A 16992-nucleotide genomic window follows, 5' to 3' on the forward strand; every position below is an offset into this window, starting at 1 on the left:
TTTGGGATACTGGTTCTCACTTTATGGAATAAATATGCCAGACATTCATCTCTTGAATGAAAAGAAATTGCTGCAATGGTCTTGCACTGCTCTCAGCAGAACCTTTCTAAGACCTCTCAAAGGCCTTTGAAGGACCATCTCAGATGCTCCAATTCTGATGCTGTTTCTGTATTGAGTACCAGTTGCACCAGGTCCTCCAGGGCTTAGGAGGAGTGCAAATGGGGAGTTCTGTGCTCTTGTCTTCTAACAGGGCCCAAATATTTTCTTAAGTCATAACTAGCTTATGTTTCTTATAAGAAGCTGGAAGGATATGAACACCCACAACCACTGATGGTCATGTACTGTTTGAGTTTGTCAAATGGATGTGTGTAGGGGGACACAGTATGGGTAAATGAAGGTAATGTAGAATGTAATCTTATCCCCCAACAAGTTGCAGCTGGACCCTATTACTAAAGATTAGGAGCAGGCTGGATGATAACAGGCCACACCTGTAGCAAATAAGAACTAGTGGTACAAAAGAGTGGATTGGTGGGAACTGCAGGAGAGAGAAGTCAGATGGCTGCTGCAAGGACCAAGAACAGTCAGTGCTTAGAGGAGCTGCCTGCAAGAAACATCGAGGAGGTATGATACCCTGAGGCTATGGAATACTTGCACTATAATGATTGTAGAACTCTTGATATATAAGACAACAGAACTCTTGATATGTAATACAACATATAATGATAATAGAACTGTTGTAATATATAAGACCACAGATATGTGGACTGATAGCCTAAAGGTGAATTCTATACCATAACTTTTGTCCCATCATAGCAAACTAGAATGTAACATGTCTATAGGATCTATCCATTAATGGCCAAAATATTAGGAGGAAGCTGTGTCTATGGGCTGTGTCTGCCCGTGGAAAGCTGACACTTCTGGTTTTCTTGCAACTGCCTCCCCACTGCCCCCAGCCCATTCCCCAGTGCACCTGTAAAATGCTCCAAAATTACTGTAAATTTTATCAAATTTGTGAACAAAACCAGCAGGTATCTTCACTGGGAATGTATTTGTGAAAACACAAGGACCCTGCAATTAATTTGACATAATTTATTAATTTTTTTTTTTTTTACTAGAAAGGAAACAGTATTTATTGACTTCCTCTTGGGGGAAAGTCTCTTCTTATGAGTTTCAGTTTTGTCTGCCCTCTTCACTGTATTTGTCTGCCCTCTTCACATGGACATACCTATTTTATATATGTGGATAGTTTTTTGCACTTTTTAGTGTTTTGTATTTATCATCAAATTCCTTTGTTTGATTTTAAACATGTAGACAAATACCCAAGCTGTTGCTTGAATTATGTTGGCCCCTCATGGTTATTCCTGAACAGCCACAGGATCTACTCTGAATATGTTTGTTAGAGACACCATGTTCTAATGTCAGTAGAAGACAGCAAAGTCTTATTTTCCTAACATAGGGTGACCAGAAAATTGAAGTTGAAAAGGATGAATATAACAGAATGATCTTATCAGAATAGAAGAAGGGGAAAAGAGAAAGGAAACAAGATCAGATTTGTTGTCTCATATTCCACCTCCGTGCTAATGCTATGTGCCATATATTATTCTTTTTGTTTCTTTTATAAAAATGAAGCTTTGCCTACTGTTACATTTCTGTAAAGTGCATTAGAGAATATCATCATAAAAATCACTGAAGACAAGACAGTACTTCAGCAGCTTATGTATAGACATCATTGCTGTAAAGTGCTTCTGCCTTTTGAAAGCAGCATGGCAGAAACAAAGAAAGAAACTTGATGTGAAAAGCCTTTTTACCATGTTTTTGCACATCAATTTTCTGGCTGTGTTAATGTTTCAAAGTTGGTTTGGTAGTTTTGTTTTACACTGTGTGTGACCTTTATTTCCACTCATAGGGAACATATGGCTGTGTAATTGGTTAAAGCTACCACAGGGATTGTTTCTGTGTGCCAAGCTAGGAGATGGTGAGAGACATGCTAAAGCTCTAAGCAATTGGTTTGGTTAAAGGGAAGGACTGCAACACATGGCCAAGTCTTCAACTACTCCCTATGACCCATTGTTCACAATCAGTTGGTAAGCATGGCAAAGTTTTTTTCCTTAAATCTAGAAGATCGCCAGCTGCTTTAAATCCTGGTCATAAACGTCAAAATAACAAAAAAATAAGCAAAAGGGATGGGGGATGGATGGCAGAGAAAGATCAAACTGTGACGATTCTAATTAACTAATGAAATGTCTATTCAAAAGTCAAGTTGGTTTTGATTTTTTTTTCTCATAAAGCCTCCCTGCTTTTGGCCAGTGGTGCTCTCCAAATTCCTAGTTCTGTAATTCACCCTTTTGCTTTTCACAGATGATTTGCATCTGCATTCCAGTAGATGTTTTTGGTTATTTGTTTGAAGTTATTGGAGCATTTGCTACAGTCTCTGTCTTGCCTGGTTTTGAAAGTTTAGATTATCCTGACAGTGTTGTAAGAGCTGCCTGGCTAATGTGGTGTTTGACAGCAGTAAATAGGAATCTTATTGCTATTGCCTTGTTTCCTCTTCACATTTCTGACAGTGGCAAAACATCGAGTGGAGCTGTGCCATGGTCAGGAAGGGTCACACAGTGTCACAGTCTAAGTACCACAACATTTCTAGCACGACTGCTGAGCTATCAGTGTGCATCTCTTAGAAGCATTAGTTTGCAACCTGTATCAGGGAGGAGTTTCTCAGCACCTGAGTGGCATTCCTGAGGCTTTCAGTGGCACATGGTTGAGAAACAGAGGTACTAAAACAGAGAATTGAAAACCCCAATGGCAAATTCACATCTAGTCATTGTGGGACCTTACAATATCCACTGTGAGCCTTGTAGGATCTGAGTGTGGTGAAACTCAGTGTGTCCTGGCAGGTGGCTGTGGACACATTCTAACACAAGATTGTGTAAGAGCTTGCCATTATGAACTCCACTATAACAAAAATGCCAAAATGCCATGTTTCCAAAAGGAGTCTGGAGAAACTTACTGAAGGAAAGATTATTCAACAGGACACAAAAACATTCCCCCTACTTACTGTAAGAATACATTATCAATATATTTCTGGAAGTGATTATTGTTTTAAATTAATCTTGTTTCATAAAATAGGAGTAGCAACTCTAATAAGAATAGTTCTGCATAGTTAAATGAATTGCTCAGGCAGCACGGAGTTGATAATTACAATTAAGATGGTAGGAAAATTAAGATTGCCTATACCTACACACTTGAAACTGAGTAACAACATCCTTTCAGTAACTAAAATCCTTATGTACTTCTGAAGAGGAAATTTAGCCATAGATTCAGAACATGATGGGTTCCTACTTTATGAATGCACATCTCAATGGTGGGGTTTTTTTGTGATATAGCAGCTTTAGGATATGTAAGATTTATGCGAACTCCTGCCTGATCTCACAGAGTTGAGCTAAATGTTCTTGTGCCTACCTTCAAACAGATGGTAATATTAACTTAATTTTCAATGTATTAATGTAATCTGTGCGCTTTATCTAAGGTGTAAGTTTGTTCTCTATACATGTTTAGTTCTGTATGAATGAGGCACAGAAAGAAAAATCAATCATTGCTTCACAGAGAAATATGAACTCTGTTAGCTTCATTTTTCACACTGTGAAAATGACTTGACCTTCCTTTCCTCGGAAAACCAAATATCTCCAATCTGTATTCATAGCTAGGCACAAATTTTCCATTAACATTTTCTGGATAGAAAACTGTGATTTCATTATTCTTGTTTTGGGGGAAAATAAGCTTTTCTTTGGATCAAATGGAGTGTTCTCAGCAGAAAAGGTTTCTGTGCTGTCTCACAAGGGGTGCAGTTCAGTTAACTTGTGTCTCTGTGGCTGTGGACTGCTGGCCTCAGTCTGTTTCACCTGACCCACCATGGACAGTCTAATCTCTCTTCCTTCAGGAACAGGGACATTGGGGAAGGTGGTGGCAGCTGCACTCTGGCCTTTGGAGCACTACATGGGCCTTGTTACTAGTTCACACTTTCCTCGTTGCCTTTGTACATTCCTTTGCATACAGATTACAGAAGTACTTTGGGTAAGGAGACCTACATCAAGGGATGTAGGTAGGTTTGAAAGAGGATGAGGCTGGAATGCCCCTTCCCTGCCTCAAACTCTCTTCTCCTCTGCTGCTGAACCTGATGAAGGAGGTGGGAAGTTTCACTGTTTTGGTGCAAGCCCAGCACCTCCAATAACTTCAGTGTTTTCAGCTCGTGAGTCCACCCACACCTTGGCCACAGCAGCCACCAGAGGGGTCTGGGTGTTTGTGCCTTCACCAGAGGGACACTCTGGCAGGACAGCTTTTCCTCTAAATGGGGACAACCACCCAAGCCACCCACGAGGAGCACCTCGCCAGGAAGCCGGCTCTGGGCTGGTCGAGCAGGCCGGGCGGGGATGGGACAGCAGGGCCGGGTGCAATGGCAGCAGGGGCAGGCAGGATGGCAGCAGGGCCGGGCGGGATAGCAGTTGGCCGGTGCAATGGCAGCAGGGCTGGGTGCAATGGCAGCAGGGCTCCCGTCTGCAGCCTCGGCGGCAAAAGTGGAGCCTGCCCGTGCTGAGCAAGCACTCCCCTTTGTGGCAGGCTGTGGGGCCGGGCCGCAGAGCACAGGGCCAGGAGGCCTTGCTGATCTTATTATCCCCGTTCTGAGCTGTTGCAGGTGCTGGGAACCGCAGTTGTATTTTCCACTACAACTGTAAAAGAGGTCACGCTGAGGGCAGCTGAATTTTCTATTCCTGGCAGTTCGGGTAAATGAGCCCTTCGCTGTGTGGAGGCAGAGCTGGGGCAGCCTCGTGCTTGTGTTTGCCCCCGAGCTGGGGCCTTGCAGAAGGTTCTGGATCCCTGTGCCGGCAGCCGGGCACTGAGGGAGCGGCAGCTCTACCCGACATGTCCCCAGCCCTTCGCTCCTGCAGGCCAGGTCTGGGTGAGCAGGTTCGTGCTCCATTGCTGTGTGTCCAGGCCATGTGCAGCCAAGTGTGGTTGCTGTGTCCCTGGGGACAGGGCTGGGCACGGCACTGTCCCTGCACCCCTGTGGGAACAGATGTGTGTGGGGCACAGGGCTCCAGTGGAGCATGGGCTGTGTGTCCCCACTGGTGGCACTCAGGTGCATCCTTGAGGGCTTGAAACTGACTGCAAAAAGCTGTTTGAAACTGACAGTAAAAAGCTATTTGAAACTGACGGTAAAAAGCTGCTTCATTCATAAACTTTGTCACAGACCTGAGGGCACAGGGTGCTTGGGGAGCTCCAGGTGCCATACATGCAACTTCTGAGGAGATCCATTATCTCTGCTATTGCTTGTCAATGGGGACAGCAGGTTTGCTTGGTGATGAAGGATCTCTCACCCCTTTGCTGGAATGAGCTCTGAAAGTGTTTTCAGGATTTGTTCTGTGTATCTTTTGCTAGTTTCTGAGGAAGTGAAAAGGGTTTGCTTTAAGAAATTGAAGGTGCTTATACCTGGGAAGTGATTTTTTCCTTACTGTTGGGTAAGAGCCCTTTCTGTCTTGCAGACTGCTTTGGTGCAGAGGTGGCCAGCTGGCAGCCAAAAGACCCTCTGAAAAAAATAGGAAGCAGAACTGCCACCTTTGGTAAGTCCCACTGCTTTTAGTAAGTCGTTTGAGTTTAATGGTTGAAGTTCAATGCACTAAAAATAGGCAAGATATTGAATGTAAGTGATTAGGTGACAGACTAGGCTTTCAGTTTTATTAATAGTAATTGTTTATTAAAAAACCTCTCTGTACCTGCATCTTGAGAAATGTGAAATTTTGAAAGTGTGACTCCACCTCCCATGTCGGTCTAAAGTATTCAAATTAGGATTTTGAATGGGGCCTTTAAAACCAACAATGCTGCTAAAATGAGTGAACAGAGGGGCCCAACTCATGATATTTTAAAGCTTGAGGGCCAGAGTAGTGTGTTTGAGTCAGTGGTGAAAACAGATGCAAGAAAGGAAATGCTGTGTGCACCTGATGTTCCTGCCAGAGGGTTCACTGGAGCCTGTCTGTGGTGGCAGAGCTGGCTGCTGTGACCAGCTGTGTTGAGTCTTCTGGGGCTGGAACACAGCTGTGGAGACAGGGCCTCACCAAAATAAGGGTCATTTCAAACTTCACCAAGTCCTCAAGACTTGCTGGCACTCAGGAACGTTCTGTGGAAGACTGGAGTAAAAATGAAGATGGCTTTGGTCTTGTCTTTGCAAAACCAGTGTATGCACTTGTTTGCTCAGTGGGTATATGTATTTGAAGTAGTATAAATATAAAATGCATGTGAAAAGTCATAAGGCACTGGTTACTGTTAAGAAGGCAATTCAGATATGAAAGTGTGAATCTGGGTAGAGAATAATTTCATTTAGGGGATGGAGGGAGCCGTGGGCCCCTCACTGCTTATGTGTAGGGGCAGCCTAGGATTTGTGTTTGGCTTCTCCCTGAGATTGGTGGGGGAGTGGGGTAGGTTCTGTAGGGAGCTCTGGGATGCTCCTGACAATGTCCTGACTAATGCTCGTAGGTGAGCAGTGCCACTGCCCACCACAGGCCCAGAGGGAAGGGTCATCATCCCAGTGGGAGAGTGGGGTGCTCCCCTGGATCCAGACCTCACGGGGCTCGGGAGAGTTTTCTTCATCCTACCTTCCTGGGCTGCCCCAGCCTGACTCTGCTCTGACCCTTGCCTCCATCCTGCATCTCGCAGTGCAGCTGACCCGGAGCTCTGGCCTTGCCATGTCCGTGCAGGCGGGTTTGTCCACACAGCCAGCAGGAGCTGGCTTTGGCAATTAAATGTTAGGATTAGAGATGCCTGGTTTTGTGTGTGTATGTTTGGGGTTTTTTTTGTTTTTCTTTAAATTCTCTCCCCTATTCCCCCTTCTCTGTCCCCCTCTCCGACCCCAGGCAGGCCTCCCTAGGTCTCCCGCTGGCGCGAAGCCGCTCCGCTCCCCGCATCCCCGCAGTTCCTCCTTCCAGCTAAACTTCCCCGCGCTCCCGGCGGGGGCTCGCGGCTCCGCCGGATCCCGGCGGTGCTGCCGCGGCGGCTCCATGCCGCGGCTTCGGGCCGCCCCGGCTCCTCCCCTCGCGGTGTGCGAGGCAGCCTGCCCGCCCGTCTGTGTGTGTGTGCGCCGGGCCGCCGCCGCCGCTGCGCTGCCTCTCCCAGCCGGGCACAGCCGCGCCGCGCTGCTGGCGGCGGCGGCGGCGCTCCGCCACCCCGGGCGGCTCCGGGCGGCCCCGCGGCGGCCGCCGCTCCCCGCGGCGCCGCTGCCCATGCGGGCCGGCCAGCGATAGCCGCGCCGGCTGGGCTCGGCTCGGCTCTGCGGGGCGGGGAGGGGGCACCACTTCTCTGAGTCTCCCCACCACATCGTTATGGACCTATTCGACTTTTTCAGGGACTGGGACTTAGAGCAGCAGTGGTAGGTTTTTTCGGGTGGTGGGTTTTTTGTTTTTTTTTTTTGGTTTTGGTTTCTCCCCCTCCCGCATCACCTCCCCTCCCCGTCTCTCCACCCCTCTCCTTCTTCCAGCTGCCTCCTTCCTACCCTTCCCTGCTCGCTCCCCCGGTGCCGTAGCCTTTGTTGAGGGGCGCAGCACCCGGTGCCAGCGGGGAGCGGGTCCGCGCTGCGCCCGCGGGCAGCGGGGCCGGCCGGGGCAGCCGGTGCCGGCCGGCTCCAGCCACGCTCCGCGGCCCCGGCTGGGGAGCAGCGCTCGGAGCGGGGCGGCGGGGGGCGAAGTTGGCCCGCAGGGCAGCGCCGAGAGGTGCCGGGTGCCGGCTGCGATCAGCGGTGGCAGCCCCCTCCCGAGCAGGGGCGGCGATGTTCCCCGGGATCGCGGCTTTGCTAATGTTGTGTTTACTGCTGTCACTGACAATGTTCCTTTCACGGGGAGAACCGCAACTGTAGTTTCGCTGTGTGGCACAGTTCGGCTGTAGCTCTGATCGGTGTGGGGGCTTCTGTTGCTGGTTTTGCTGGTTTCCTATTCTAGATGAAGCGTTATTGAAGTTAGTTTTGGAAGTGGCGAGATCAGTACCCGTGATATTATAACAGGTCTTTTTTTCCCTGCCCGTCTCCGCATAATTTTTCTTTGATTTCCATTTATTTTAAGAATGGAATTTTAGGTTTATATTTCTCTGTAAATAGGTGCACACCTTTAAAAGATCGGTGCATCTGTTTGAGTGCATTGTAAACTTGTTATCAAAGTGAATGTTAAGGAATTTTTGATGGGTGACAAGTAGCTGGGAAAGTTAGAATTTGGGTAGGTACTTAGTCACTTCTGTGGCTGGTTAATGAGATTATGCTTATTCTTTGGCTGGTTTTATTGGTTCTTTCTTTACTTTTCAATTTAGCGAATATAATTCCTTAACTATGCATGGGGAAATTCAGAGGTTGGGTACTGCTTTGTTAAATGCTTTTAGGCTGGAGTGCAGTTTGCCAAGGAAGAAAGACTAAAATACTGTATTTTGTGATACTAATCTCTAAATGCCACACAGATTATATATGTGTATGTATGTCCTTTTGGACCTCGTGTTTTGCAGAGGGTTTACTTTACTTTGTTGATAATATAAAGGTATGTCTAGGAAAAAGGTAATATATCTTGTTAATAACTATCATTTTGCCAAACACGGTCTAACAGCTATACTTGCAAATCCATAGTAATCAGAACCAAATACCTGTCACGTTCCATTTTACAGCAATTGGGAGTAAATCCTCACAACCATAAATTACACTATATCAATATTAATCTGTAAGCAGGCGTTTTGGATCATGTGCATGTTTTATCAGCTCTGCATAATCCATTGTATTACATCTTTTTAATAATCATGCTGTTGTTATTTAAAAGTAATAATCACAATAAAATTAGTGCTCAATTAAATATTATGCTTCTACTACGCTATCTTTACTCTGCTACACTAATTTATTTTGCAGACAACTGATAACCACCATATTACTACTCAAATAATATTTGCATACAATTTGCCTAATTTATAATGTGGGTAACATTAATTTAATAGAAGCTGTTACAACCCAATATGTGGGTGTAGTTCAAATACTAAGCATTTATAGGTATTGAGTTTTAGTGTTTGCTTAATAACTTACTTTCATTTGACCATGGTTTTATAAGGATTTAGAGATGTGCATCAGAAAGAGGAGAACTCTTGTGCCTCGGTTTTTCCAGAAAATATGAATATATTGCCTCTCATTCTAAAATTCTATTTGCTGTTTTTTGTATTGTGAAATGTTTTGTTTTTAGTGGTTTTAGGGTTCATGATGAGAGAACATTTTTACTTTGACTGTTTCAAACAGTTTGATATCTGCTCAAACTCTCTATGTGGCACAGGCGTTCACACATACTTACTGCAGAGATCAAGTTGCATTTAGCTTTTAGCAACCCAATTAGCATATGTAAGTGCATATATAACATGTGGGTACATAATCTACATGTCTACACAAATGTGACATGTATTTTATTATACATGTAAATATGTTTGTCTCTGACAAGTAGTTGCATCGCTTACAGAGAGTTAAATTTATCTCCTCTGTCCACAAACATGTGTATGTATGTAATGTGTTATACATACATCATATACACACACTCCGGGATATGCATGCACATCCATCAAGATTTATTAATTTTGTCTCTGTATCCAATATGGTGTGGTTGCTTTGTAATATTTGCAAATAAGTACATATAACATGATGTGTGAATTGCTGCTTCTTATTTCGAAGCTTCCCCCCTCTTGCCTGTGAGCTGGCCTTTGTAAAACATGTTTCACAAGCATTTATAAGGCAATTAGGGACCCTCTTCTGCATTCCTTGCAAACCCAAAACTTCTCTTAATCTGTGCTGCAATCACCAAGAAGACAAGCTCAGGCCTACTGTGTGTGTGGGTGTTTGTATTATCTGTATGCAAAGTACAACAAAAACATCGTTAGCCTGAGAAATATATTAAAAACATATTTATAGCTTGAGGAGAATTTTTTTTTTTTAATCTGATGAAAAGATGCTAAGGTAAACTTTCTTTGCCTTGCTTTTATACCAGGAAATGAGTTTGTGAAAGTTACTCGTTGATGAGAAAAATATAGTTAATTTCCCCCCACCTCCAATGGAGGTACATTTTTGTGTCACTTCTTGAAACATACTTTCTCAAGAGCTGTGATTGTTACAGTGTGCAGTGCTACTGCACATGTGCTGAAATTCTCACCTGGCCTTCCAGATGATTAGTGGAGCTTTGTCTTGATGACACAAACTGCAGAATCAGCCCTTTAGTTTCCCATATTAGGAGAGATCACAGTAGTACAAGAATGAGATGTTCCATTGACCCGTCGTTGTGAATGTGATTAGGAAGGTAGCTGAGAGTTGGTGTCGGGTTTTTGTTAACACTGGGGTAAAATGTGTAAGATGAGGCCACAAATATCCTTGTGGATGTTTTGCCAGACCTGAAAAAAACTGAAAAATACGCAAAACAATTTAGGTAAATGTAAACTCAGGATGAGATGAAAGGGCCAAAGCTGAAGTCTGCTATGATTCCTGGATGGATAAGAAGCGTTCACCTGGGCTTGCATTTAATATGAGCCATTCTATGAGGGAGAAAGAAAGGGAGATGGATATAATGAAAAGCTTGAATGCCTGTGTGCACCAAGGGGACCACTTGCTGTTAAAAATCAAATTTCATCTTTTAAATCACTTTCCATGCTTGTCTGTGGTAACCAAGTAAATGAAATCTTGCTGTGGCCTGGGACCATGTGGCTAGATTTGAACCTGCTTATGGAGCAAGGTGGTGTCATTAATCAGCAGCTGGGAAACAACAAAACCCAACAAAGACCCAACCACCCTGGAATATATACTCCTCACAAACAAAGGCAGAAAAATTATTGGTTTATGTTACATTGATTGTTATAGATATTAATATTTTTAAGCCATCCAATCTTTAATAAAATGGAAGTTGAGAAAATACTTAGCAGAAAAATGCATATTGAGGTATGTAAATCAAAACCTGGCAAGGTAAAATAAGATGAGCAGGTAACAGTGTCATCTTAGCTGTGTGGTTGCAAGGAGAAAGGCTTAGCCCTGCAGAGAAACAAGCCTCTTGTTTTTTTCCTATGTTATATGATGTATCACAAGTAGCCTAATTACAGCAAAAACCAGCAAACTGCCAGTTATACAGGAAGAGGCTTAAACTCACTAAACTGTTATATAAATAGAAAGTTCAAAGGTCTGTTTGTGGCTGACAAAGCTGAGAACAGGCCATCTGTGGGCCAGGTTCCTCTCCTGTGTGAATGGAGAAACACGATGCATGCCACAGCAGCGCACTCTTTCAGCATAGTCCTCAACCTGGAGGGGGTGATCCTGCTCTCCAGACAAAGGTGAACTGTTTCAGTTCCAGCCCTGGCTATTTCCCCCTCTTCACCCACCCTCCTGCTTCCCTCTCTGCCTTGTGCCCCTGCAGAAGACCTTCTCAGTTACTGTTCTTTCACCAGGGATTGTAATAACTCATTAAATGAAAAATCTTCTAAATGTGGAAACTGTGTTGTGTTGCTGATGGGAATGTGTGAAATAGAGTAGATAAGCTCTTTGGGAGTTAGATTTAATTTTTTTTTTAATTTTCATGGGGTGATGGTGAGAGCATTAGCGTATGAAAAGGTCACATTTTGAAGGATTCTGTAAGATTTTTCTCCCTGTCCCTTTCTTTTCCCTAAGAAATATTACAGTTGAATTGCAGTTACTTTTTGGATTTGTATTACAGACATCCACAAGCAATTATTTGAGAATGTTTTGTTTTAAATTTGCTTTGAAAGTGTAAATGGATAGATTGTGTGGCCACTGGTGGGTGTGTGAGGGGGATTAGATGCTGTCAAAACAAGCAGCTGAAGAAGACCAAAAATAGTCTTGGGCCAAAACCTGTACTTGAAGTACATCCTGATTTAGTAATTTTTCCCTGGCTGATATTGAACTTCATGGAGTGTAAATCTTGAAAGAATTTGGCTGTTTGCAAACATTAAGCTCACATCTATCCTATGAGGCAAAATTACTATCAGTTTAACATCATTTGAATTGTTTTCCTAATGATTCATTCAAGAATTTAATGTTTTTTAAAATATACAAATTGGGATGGAGAGTAGATACTTCAGGTGCTGTTCAGCTATTCTGAAGCCAAGCAGAACTTGAGAGCATTTAAGCAGTTTGTACATGAATGCCAATTATATTGTTTGGGGTTTTCTTCTTAGTAAAAGATGGTACTATGATGCAGGTCCTTCAGTAAAGCAAAATTATTCCTTTTGTCCGACACGAGTACTTCTGCAACCTGGAATTTTCTAAATAATTTAGAGTGGCAAATGTGACATTCTGCAAATTATTAACTTAAATATACTAAATGATGTTTGAGAAAATGCATGGGCACTGCTGGTCTTTTTCTGCTTCTTAGGACTGTGGCAATATGCTCCAGCATTGTGGAAGGAGTGTTGTGATGCTTTTTGTATTACCAAAATTCTTCCTTTTTAAAGGCCCAAATTCTGTTTTTATCTAGGTAAAGAAAAATGTCCAACATTGAGATGCGATAAAATTTGTGCTAAACTTAGAAAAAGCACATGGGCCTTAATTTATCAGAGCCCATAGACAGGTATGTGTCTTTAAGCACATGAGAGATCCTATTAAAACAACTCTGATTTCAGCTTAGGTTTCACCAGACTGGGTCCTTGATCACTCCCAAAATGCTCAATTTTTTTTCCTAATGACTAAATCCCAGTTTTTGATGTATATGGTAGTGAAAGCAGATGTTATTTTTGCCTTTACAGTACCCATCTATTTCCCTGAAATCTACAGCAGCTTTACATGATTTCACCAATAACTGGGCAGTCAGAAAGAATGCAAATATTAAATCTCATTTAAAAAAAATCTAGAGGGATTGAAAAAAGCATTTTATGCCTTAAACCCATGAAGCATTTAGAATAAGCATCTAAACAGATAGACCCTATCCTGTATTTTCCCTGTGCCTTTAGTTTGAGGTAATGAAATTATTTTTGTGTCAGGGACTGGAAGGATTTGGTTCCTGAATGTCTGTTAAATGCATATAGTCAATAAGTGCCATGAAGAGCCTGTGTCTTCCTCCTGCCTTGGTGTGAGTCAGTGGCCAGTGATGCCAGTGAAGGTGCTCCCAGCTGACTGGAGAGAGCCCTTGATTTGCCCATTTTGGCCAAAAGGCAGACTTCTTTAAATGTGGAGCAACTCTCTAATGCCCAGATCAGCAAGGCTCCCTGCGCATGCCTAATACTATGCATGTGGAAAAACTCCTCAGAGCCCAATTCTGAACCTGTCCAATTCAAATTTACTGCCTTTCTTTTATGGAAAGAAAAGAAAAATGGAGGGGAAAGCTTGAATCTTTTCTCTTGATTGCAGTTAGCAGAATAGATTTTCTAAAGCCATCAAACATCTATTAACACTGAAAACTGAAAATGTGCCACAATTCTGGGTTTTGCAATGTTGCAAATTCTTTCTTAAGCATTGAGAAAGGTTGTAAATCAAGTAAGATGTCAAGTTAGTGTAACCTTCCATAATATAACATGGTCAGGAAGTCACAACAGTGACTCTAAAAGACAGCTCTTTCATCCTTTTATTGTTACTGCATGTTCTGTGTTGATGCTTTGTAACCAAAATATTTGTTTAAATTGTTCTAATAGCTTTGGTCAGAGGTCAGAAGGTACATTACTCCTGACTAATGGACAACTGTAGAGATTAAAAAAATGAGAGGAAGGATGGCAGTGTGTGTGTCAGTAGCTTTTAAGCTCCATTTTGAATAACTTCTAATGAGACAGTTGTTTGACCAAAGATTCTCACTAAGGCCATATGATGTTAAGCCTTTATTTGTGAGGAAATTGTCGGGGAATGAGCTCGAGGGCTTGTTTTCAAATACACTGTACTGGAGTCCAGTCTTGAAGAAACTTTATAAAAATTGTATATTGCTCCTAAATTTCAACAGGACTGCTATTGAGTGCAGTCAGTTTGATGGGTTTCCAAGGCTGGGCTGGTAGTGCTGAAAAAGTAATGTGGAACAAGAGAGCTGAGGTAAGGGAATAACCCAAAACTTCCTGCAGTTAACTTCCCAGCTGTTACAAAGTGTTTTATCATGAAGAGACTATTTCTCAACTTGTACATAGCAGATCAACGACATAAATTGTTATGACTTTTAAGCAAAGGTCTGTAGTTTCTTTGGTAAAACTGTATATAGTGTTTTAATAACATTTTATTAATATATTCAAATGAAGCCACTGAGAGAAGAAAACTCTCACTTAAATATTTTTTCCTTGTGACCTCAGCTGTTTATCTGTGTCTTTTTGCTGGAGATTATAACTGAGTCCTTATTTCATGGAATTTGGGATGGTGAGTTTTAAGGAGAGTTGGAGATGATACCACAACTGGAAGCTGGTTTCCCTTGTAGGTGGAGCAGAGAATAGGGAATGCCATTTACTATATGTGGTGTGTAAGACTTGTTTAGTGAGGAGCTGTAGTCAGCAGTTCAGATTCCTGACTCACATGCTGCATGGTGCTACCAGTTATAGTAAGACATGAATAGCCCACTCATAATTATATGTAGTTATAGGGGTGGGGTATTAACAACCAGCAAAGAAGAAAACAAGATAGAGCACCAAGTTAAAAATCACTGAGTTGTTCCTTTGACAAGTATTATAATAGCTATTTTTGTATGCTGTGGGTGTGCATGATGTTGTGGAATGAGTAAATTCTGTAGCTCTACATTGCCAGTGCCTGGGGCTCAAACCTGCAGAAGCCTTACTACTGAGACTAGTGCTTTTTCCATTTGGCACTAATTTACATGGACTGTTGGCAGGATTCAATTGTAGCTCAGAAGTTTTCTTGGACATCCAAATGTAGGCTCTTTTGATAGGTGATAATATCTGCAGCCTGCAAAGTGATAGACACCTGAAAGTGACACTGGGTGAAAGCAGAGCAGTCCTTGGTGGCTTATGATCTGTGTTGAGAAGGTGGCTTCATAATGGAATGTTTTTTATTTAAAATGTTTTTATGTCTGAGGGTAACAGCATGTTATGTAAGGTTACTTGTTCTTTTTTTTGGCCTTTATTACTGGTTTAGGTCAAGATTTCTCTTGTGTGGAAAAAGAACATATAACTGTCAGTAGAGAAAGCAAATGCAAAGCTTTAAATATAAACTCTTATTAAGGTCTCCCGTTCCTATTTATTTCAGTCTCATGTCATGAGGGTAACTGAGATCCAGCAGTAATACAGTGTTTAGGTGATTCTGTTTCTGTGCTGCTGTCAATAGCCACGCTTGTATTTGAGAATACTGTCTTGGAACATTATATGTCTGTTGGTTATGGACCTCTTAGTGTGCAGACGTGCCAGAGTAAGAGATGATTTCAGAAGTTTGCACATGCTTTAGTTCTCTGTCCTGAACTCTCAGGTGAGACCCCCATAGCTTGGAGGGCAGCCAGTTCATGTATGAGAGCTTAGGGCTGCTCTTTTGAATGTGGGGGTGATTTTTCTTCCAGTTTCTTTCCTGTAGAACAATGGAGTGACATTCTTCCTGGTGTTTCCTATGAAGAATAATGATGAGGAATTATCTTCTCTGTCTACAAGTGTTTAAAAACTCATTAGTTAGGGTCCCTGAAAGAGTTCCAATACAAGTCAGTGGGTGTGGTGAAGCCGATTGTCATGGGAGGTGGAGTGAGCCCTGGGGCTGGTGGTCAGCAGGGAGGCAGAGCTGTAAAGAATACTGTGCATATGCTATAGTAAGCATTTTTGTAGATCTCCTCTGTGGGAGAGGACAATGGCTTTGGAGCTCATATTTACTCAAAAAGCAGCCCTTTGATTTTCATGGCTTTCTGCTTGGTTGCACATTGGAAAGCCCATTTGTCTTCACCAAGCCCACCAAGCCTTTGAAGAGGGGTAGGTGAAGGAATTGAGGCATTGGCCAGTGGCTGAGGGCTAGTGGTTGCTTGGAGAAGGAACTGAGTTGCACTGCTTTTTTTTGGTAATACTGGAAAGGGTTGTTGTCATTTTTAAGTTTGTGAAATCAAGGTGAATATATCTTTTTAGGAACAGAACATGGATTCTCTCACTGGTACTGTGGCTAGCTACTTTACTGCCTTTGCAAAGTCATTGGAATCTGTCAAAGGTGAGGCAATAGTATTTACTTCTGTGGTGATTTGCCTTTTTATTTTTTTTTGTTCAGGTGCAAAGCATGAGAGAGAAGGGCCAGCTGTGTAGTTACCTTTATCTGGTCTTTCTGCTCACTTTTTCATCTTCATGGGTGTCAGCTGGGAGCTGCTTTTGACATTTTCTCTAATATGAACTTCACTCTAGCTACATAGTCCTTCACTGGCTTGCTTGTACAGTGTTACCTACAAGAAAAGCAAATGGTATTGATTGTGGCATAGCTGATGCACAGAGATCCTTGTGTTGGATGCCACATTTGTGCTGATGATGTCAGATGCATATTTAGAAAAATGGGGTGATATTTCTAGCCAGAGACCCTTCAACCAATAATGATTTGTCTCTGCTTTACCTCCTTTTGTGAAGTGAGAAGTGTATCTCCAGTTTTTACTGTTAGACTTCCAGAGAAGTCATTGTCATCACCCCTCCTTGCACAGTGAGGAGTGGGAAGAGAGAAGTGACTTGCAGAAGGACTCATCGTTGGTCAGGAGTGCAGCTGAGTTCCACTTCACTGCTTGCCAAGTCTGATGGGTATATTTTCCTATTCTGTGGGGGTGTGATGAGGTTAAGTCCCTTAATGTTTATGAATGTTTATGTTGATAGAGGAAGACGGAAAGCTAGGCAGATATATTAGTAGGGGGAAGGCAAGCCTGTAAAGAGAAATGGTGGGATTTGGGCAGTGCAAGAGAAGATAATCAAAGCAGAGAACTCTTCTGAAGGGCAGAATTTATTTATAGTGTGTACACTTCATGTAATTTGCCCTGCTAGTATAGCTGGACAGTGAAGGCCATGGACTTTTTGGAGACAGAACCATCT

The 16992-nt window shown here is 42.8% G+C and overlaps 1 protein-coding gene across 4 annotated transcripts in view; it reads left to right on the forward strand.

Annotated features, from left to right (window-relative positions):
- Positions 1 to 7329: 7329 nt before the first annotated feature.
- Positions 7330 to 16992, forward strand: part of AFF2 (ALF transcription elongation factor 2) — a 322459-nt gene continuing 312796 nt past the window's right edge. For all 4 annotated transcript variants that reach the window (XM_054289539.1, XM_054289543.1, XM_054289541.1 and 1 more), the window contains exon 1: positions 7330 to 7414. In XM_054289539.1, the coding sequence (XP_054145514.1) occupies positions 7368 to 7414 (47 nt within the window). In that variant the 5' untranslated portion in view covers positions 7330 to 7367. The remainder of the gene's footprint in view (positions 7415 to 16992) is intronic.

The sequence above is a fragment of the Melozone crissalis genome, unplaced genomic scaffold (genome assembly GCF_028551555.1).
Source record: "Melozone crissalis strain CALT ecotype California unplaced genomic scaffold, PUWL_Pcris_2 ptg000068l_1, whole genome shotgun sequence".
In the NCBI taxonomy this organism is placed as follows: Eukaryota; Metazoa; Chordata; class Aves; order Passeriformes; family Passerellidae; genus Melozone; species Melozone crissalis.